Source organism: Grammomys surdaster, unplaced genomic scaffold (assembly GCF_004785775.1).
Source record: "Grammomys surdaster isolate TR1022 unplaced genomic scaffold, NIH_TR_1.0 330, whole genome shotgun sequence".
Taxonomy (NCBI): domain Eukaryota; kingdom Metazoa; phylum Chordata; class Mammalia; order Rodentia; family Muridae; genus Grammomys; species Grammomys surdaster.
Window position 1 is genome coordinate 3,991,678 of NW_021604749.1, and position 6,310 is coordinate 3,997,987.

Sequence of the window (6,310 nt, forward strand, 5' to 3'; positions counted from 1 at the left end):
CAACAAGGCTCAGATCTAACAAAGTCCTTGTGTCCAGCACCAACACCTCTGACTATCAGCCTAAACCTGTGCCATGCTGCCAAAGCTAGCCTTGCAGATCAAGAATCCATTCCTAAGGGGCACTAAACTCTTCTAAATTAGGTACGGACTGGGGTGGGGATGGGGGTGGGGGTAGGATTAGAATCAGACATGCAGCAAAGGAGTGCTTGAGATACTGGACTCTGCTCTCCAAGATCCAGAGATTGGAGTCTAGGATGTTCAAAGTCAAGAGGGAAAGAAGAGATGAAATTTACCTTGACGTCAAAAGGCCTTCCAAATTCCCGCTAATTTTAAGGGTGGCTCTCATTGATCCCCACTCCCCACCCCTACTTCCATCATTGACCTCAATTCAAATTCAAATGGTGTCATCTTGCTATATCCTCTGAGTTCTGGAAGCACCGAGGTGACGCAATCTGTCTGGGGCCCGGGGCCCTTCCACCTATTGGCTGCCTGGCACCCCGGGACCCCTCCCAACTCACCGCGGCGGGAATAAGAGCAGCTGCAGGATCTGGGAGGCACAGGAGCCACTGCCCAGATTAAGAGTCACCGCTTCGCAACCACCGCCTGGCTCCATCAGGACCCCGCAGTCTCAGCTCCAAGTCACCGTTCACCAGGTGAGCTCTGCTCAGGTGTGCTGTTCTACTTTTCTCTTCCTCTTCCTCTTCCTCTCCCTCTCCCTCTCCTCTCTCCCGCTCTCGCTGATAGTCCTTAGTTTGTCTTCCTTTCCAGTGCCGGTCTCCGTTAGCCCTAGTCGTGGTGGTTCGTGCCAGATCCCAATCCAGATAGATCCCGACAGAACTGGTCCGCAGAGCCTTCCTCCAGTTTGGCTGGAGCGCAGGCTCCAATCTCACCTTTCTCTCTGCACACCTGACCCACCAATCTTGGGACTCTGAGCTCCTAGGCATCACGCACGGAAGTCGGGAGTAGCTCTCCTTAGATGGTGCTTTCCGCATTCTCGTTTCCTGAGAAATTGGTCCAGGGTCGGAGCCAAGCACTAATATGTAGCGAACAAGAGCCAGCAGCAGCAATTGCAAGCCCCGATTCAGGACCCCGGGATTACAGAAAAATGTTTTAAGCCTGAACTTTAGACAGGTTCTTGTAGGCAACTGAATTGCCAGAGGGTGGAGCAGCTGAGCAGTGCAGCCATCAGTCTCACAGATTTCAAGGCAGAAGTTCCCTCTCCATGGTCGTTCTTTCTCACATTCTTAGGTGTCTGCAAAAGCCTCACGAAGGGAAGACAACTCTACGCTTCCCTGCGGAGATAGATGTAGAGACAGGAGAAGCCTAGGACTCATAGAATCCTTGAGACTGATCAACAATTTACCCACCACCACCCTCATCCATCTGTAGGGCTAAGATTCTTTCCAAATTGTATAGGCTACATGCCCACTGGACTTTAGAGTCTTCTCTGTCAATGAGAGAACAAAGATGATGAGAAATTTAGTTATCAGTATGAAGCCAAAATGTCAGGGAGTCACAGGCAGAAGCACACAGAAAGCCAAGTCCAAGGGCTTATAGAACTTTGAACTGGTACAAATAAAAAATAAATAAATAAATAAATAGCCATTCTTCTCTTGCAGGGAGGCATCATGGGCTTTCTGAAGTTCTCCCCTTTTCTGATTGTCAGCATCTTGCTCCTCTACCAGGCATGCAGCCTCCAAGCAGTGCCTCTGAGGTACGTGTAAAGACAGGAGTCCTACTGTCCTGGCACTGGCCAACTTCCTATCTGTTAACTACAGGGTACAGAATGCTTAAAAACCAACTCTCTTGTGGAAAATATATACATGTACACACATGTAAGTTCACTACAAACTTTTTTGATATAAAGATGGAAATATACAATTTCCAAACAAAGACAGGATGTACATAAATTTCAAGTAGCCTTTTAACTAACAAAATGATTTGGTTACTTTGCCCCACCCCCATATTTAGTATCAATAGTTAAACCTTCTTGTTCAATTCACTCCTTATAAGACATGAATTTTACTCTACTTTGCTAACTTGCCAATAATTACTGCTGACTCTAATTTGTAATCGGCTAATCTATTTCTCGTCTACTTACACACTGTATTTATTAAAATAAGCTCCCATTTCAGATTCAACACTAATTATTTTGTCATTCAATTATGGCTGCACTTAACATTTAACTTGCAAAATTCCTAAACTGGTGAGGACACTGACTCGAGCATCTAGTGTAAGCGGCAGGCAGGGAATCAGAGTTGGTATTAGACTTGCTTCCCCTCCACAGGTCAATCTTGGAAAGCAGCCCAGGCATGGCCACTCTCAGTGAAGAAGAAGCTCGCCTGCTGGCTGCACTGGTGCAGGACTATATACAGATAAAAGCCAGAGAGCTGGAGCAGGAGGAGGAACAAGAGGCTGAAGGCTCTAGGTAAGGCCCCTTACCCTGCCTAGCACATCCACAGGAAGGCAGAATCCAGAAGGTAGGAGAGAACGCACTGCTCATCTGGTTGCTGTTTAGCAGAACACAGGGTCTCAGCTATTCTCAGGCTCCAAAGAAGACAGAAATCGTCTGGTAAGACTGTGGTTAAACCACACTTAAAAGATTTGTTTCCGAAAGCACTTAAGAGAAGGTTTGGAATAACTGTAGAAACTAGTCTGCTAACACTGGGGAGAGCTCCTGGCATAGTATGAGTTAAGAGTGGTAAAGCCTAAAGTCTGCAAAGATGTCATTGTGGTCATAGGGCCAAGGAGAGCACACACCCCCCATCCCTGCCTGCCTGTGTGCCCCAGCTTAGAAGCAGACCAACCCTGGCCCGGCTCCTGCACTACCCAAGGGAAAGCATGTGTTAACCTACATCCACCCTGAGGAACACCCTGCCAAGCATGAAAGATAGAAGAGTACATGGAATGCCAGAAAAAGTCACCCTTTTCCTCTGCCCTTCCCCATATTCTCCTGGCTTATCGCATCCCAAGCCTTCCCAATAGTGTATGTGTGAACCAACCTCCTACCACCCCATCCCAACTTCTAGACCTGTGACTGGTTTAACCTGCTGACTGCCCACAGGGTCAGCCCTGGTGCATGGCACTGCCTCGCATGTCTTTTCCCTGCAGCTTGGACAGTCCCAGATCTAAGCGGTGTGGGAATCTGAGTACCTGCATGCTGGGCACATACACACAAGACCTCAACAAGTTTCACACCTTCCCCCAAACTTCAATTGGGGTTGGAGCACCTGGAAAGAAAAGGGATATGGCCAAGGACTTGGAGACAAACCACCATCCCCATTTTGGCAACTAAGTTCCTCCTCTCCTTCTAGTTTCCTTCTTGCTTTCTTCCTATAACTTGATGCATGTAGGTCCTCTCTGGTTGCTCTCCAGGCTATTACTGGTTGCTTTCCTGAGGCAAAGGATGGTATCTGGAATCACCAGTGAGTGAAGAGAAAGGGCCCAAAGGCCAAAAGAGAATCGCCCAGGGAGATGGCGGATAGCAAGGGCAGTCATCTGACTTCCTAGTAGAGCTTCTCAGTCTTGCTTCTGAAAGTGTGGGTTGTTTGGGAAATAAAACTATTTTTCTAAAAAGACTTGAGCCATGGTGGTCATTGATCTAGCTCACATCTCAGACTTTATGGAGTTTAAGACCTGTGGTGAGGAATAGTCTTAGCCCTAAGGTTAAGCAGTCATAGCTTGGTGAGTGATGCCCATGACTCAGCTCAAGCAGTAAGAAGAGAGGCGACAAGGAGCAGGTAAACACTACTGGGACTGGATGCTCCAAACTCCATTCTTCCTTCAGGTAAGACTGGGGTGGTTTCACTTTACTAAGGAGGGTCACTTGTGTCTGACTGGGATATGAGTCCATGCGAATGGACTCAGAGGTGGCATCACAATTCATTCTAGACTTATAAATCCTTGCTTATTTGTATTTATATGGGCATGGTTGGTGGTTACAGCTCGGTGTTCCATGGCCAGTAAACCCAAACCCCATTTGGGATTTCGAATGCCTCTGGGGATGTCGAAGGGAAGTGATCTCAGCATTTCCCCTAACGGCCTTGTGATTGTCTGTCCTGATAACCATGTTTGGGAGAAACACTTAAAGCTAATTGGTGCTTCTGAGAGCAGCAATATCCCCATGATAGTCCCATGGGGCAGACACCTCCCAACCTCAATGACAATCAATCTCTCTCTCTCTCTCTCTCTCTCTCTCTCTCTCTCTCTCTCTCTCTCATCCCCTTTCCCCATCCTGAATATCAGTGTCACTGCCCAGAAGAGATCCTGCAACACTGCCACCTGTGTGACCCATCGGCTGGCAGGCTTGCTAAGCAGATCGGGAGGTGTAGTGAAGGACAACTTTGTGCCCACCAATGTGGGCTCTGAAGCCTTTGGCCGCCGCCGCAGGGACCTTCAGGCCTGAATAGATAATAGCCCCAGAATGAAGGTGACTTCCTCATATAACTGGTAGGAAAATGGATGCTCACATATCTCAGGGATATAAGTCATACAGCCCATGGATCATATCCCATCTTACTGTTTTATTTACTCCCTCTCCCTAACCTTTCCTTCTCCCTGCCTGCTTGTCCTGCTTCTCTGCTCTCTCCTGTGATGCTGCGCTCTAGGACTAGGAGATACAGAACCCATATTTCCATCACTGTAATTGAGAATATTCTACCATATGGGTTTGAAAGCCAATGGCCTTATCCTTTTAGTATACACTACAATGTAAGAGAAGCTGTAGGTTTACGAACTGTATTGGTTCTCTACTGGGTATATAACCATTGGACGATCACTTAACTCTCACGGAGTCTCAGTTTTCCCCCTTTATAAACTAGGGACATCAACAGAAAGTACCTCCTAGTATTAATAGAAAACTAAATGGAATAATGTCAAGAGCTTGACAATGAATATCTAAACTTTATTCTTTTTTTTCCTTCTAGGTTACACAATAAAGATAAACTCTAATTCTTTTCATGTATAATTAAAGTCATGTGTAAGAAAGGCTGATGGAAGACACACATCTGCATCCTTCTTGGTATCAAAAACCCTTCTCCCTTTGACAGGAACTAAAGCTAAGTGCAGAGTAAACTCATTATAGTTGCCTATTGTGCATTGTGTTGTGTGTGATTCTGTATCCAATAAACATGACAGCATGGTTCTGGCTTATCTGGTAGCAAATCTTGTCCCCATAAACCACCCTGCTGATGTTGACAACTCTGTTAAACTTCAAGGGGATATGAAACCACTGCCTCTTAGTCTTCTGGGGACACATGGTAATGTGACTCAATGGAACCATATGCTTAAAGAACTGTTAATGTTGTCACTTGTGAAATTAATCAAAATTAAAAACAAATGTATTTTCGATATCCTCAAGTGGAGTCTTTGCTGTTACTTGTACTGTGTTTCACAAGGGAGCTTTGCAGTGGGGCATCTGTGAGCATTTTGTTGAAGCAAAGGCATCATGCTTAGGTGATTCATGCTGTCGTAGAAGCCGAGTCTCTGGTTAACTTAGCCCATTCATTAGAATGCTGTGAGTCAAAGAAGACAATGCACAATTTCCAGAGAGTGAGCTGGTTGCTGGCCCTAGAGGTTACCTGTGATTCTTCATTTCTCGGGTTTGCCCTTACTCACCCTTGCCCTTTATCCCCATAAAAGTCTCTTTCTTGTACCTCTTGGCCTACAAAGACCTTTAGAAATGGTAACTTGTTGTTTAAATGGAAACCAAAGGCTACCAATCTAGAATGGTCATCAGTGCCATCCAGACCCACTTTTTACTATGTGAGACACATAAAAGAGTCTTACTTAAGGTCCTTAGAAAGACATTTGCACATTTAACAAGCATTTGCTTACTGACTGCTATATATGTGGACAGTATTCTAGGCACTGGGAATTTTGAGCAATAGACAGAGCAGACAAAAATTCCTGCTGCATGGTGCTTACATTCTACTTATGGGAGACTGAAGTGACATATACTGCAGAATCAGACTTTCTGCCCATAGGAAGCCAGAATGTCATCGTTTCTGATGCTTTGTTTAATGTAGGAATTTGCCAGTAACAATATCCCTTGTATCTGCTGGGACCCACCAGTGGCAAGTTGCTAATTGGAACCCAAAATGAGTGGGTAGCCAGTCTCACTGGTAAACAAGGCAGACTAAATCAGAGTTAGTTACATAGAAAACAGCCTCTTCTATCACTGACTATTCCCTTAGGCATATATAGAATTATGTTCCTTCCTCCAGTCTATTCAACATAGTACCCTAGCTGTCATTGTAAACAACGTGAACAACAGTCTCTCCTATGTCTAAACTGCAGTGTGAACAACAGT

General features: G+C 45.6%; 1 protein-coding gene across 3 annotated transcripts; it reads left to right on the forward strand.

Moving 5' to 3' along the window:
- The first annotated feature begins 514 nt into the window (after positions 1-514).
- Positions 515-5,358, forward strand: LOC114630150 (calcitonin gene-related peptide 1). 3 transcript variants are annotated; one of them, XM_028778240.1, is made up of 5 exons: positions 515-668; positions 1,620-1,714; positions 2,288-2,428; positions 4,246-4,429; positions 4,926-5,358. In XM_028778240.1, the coding sequence occupies exons 2-4, from the start codon at positions 1,629-1,631 to the stop codon at positions 4,403-4,405; spliced, it is 387 nt and encodes a 128-aa protein (XP_028634073.1). In that variant the 5' UTR covers positions 515-668; positions 1,620-1,628; the 3' UTR covers positions 4,406-4,429; positions 4,926-5,358. The 3 variants fall into 3 exon arrangements, with proteins under 3 accessions (XP_028634073.1, XP_028634074.1, XP_028634072.1); XM_028778241.1 differs by having other exon boundaries at positions 515-653; XM_028778239.1 differs by lacking the exons at positions 4,246-4,429; positions 4,926-5,358 and adding an exon at positions 3,112-3,442 and having other exon boundaries at positions 562-653.
- The last annotated feature ends 952 nt before the right edge of the window (positions 5,359-6,310 follow it).

Bases quoted from the DNA above. Each gene is read 5' to 3' on its own strand.
- LOC114630150 (XM_028778239.1), top strand. From the start codon at position 1,629: ATGGGCTTTCTGAAGTTCTCCCCTTTTCTGATTGTCAGCATCTTGCTC. The intron at 1,715-2,287 runs GTACGTGTAAAG...TCCCCTCCACAG, and splicing joins CTCCAAGCAGTGCCTCTGAG to GTCAATCTTGGAAAGCAGCC. The intron at 2,429-3,111 runs GTAAGGCCCCTT...TTTTCCCTGCAG, and splicing joins CAAGAGGCTGAAGGCTCTAG to CTTGGACAGTCCCAGATCTA.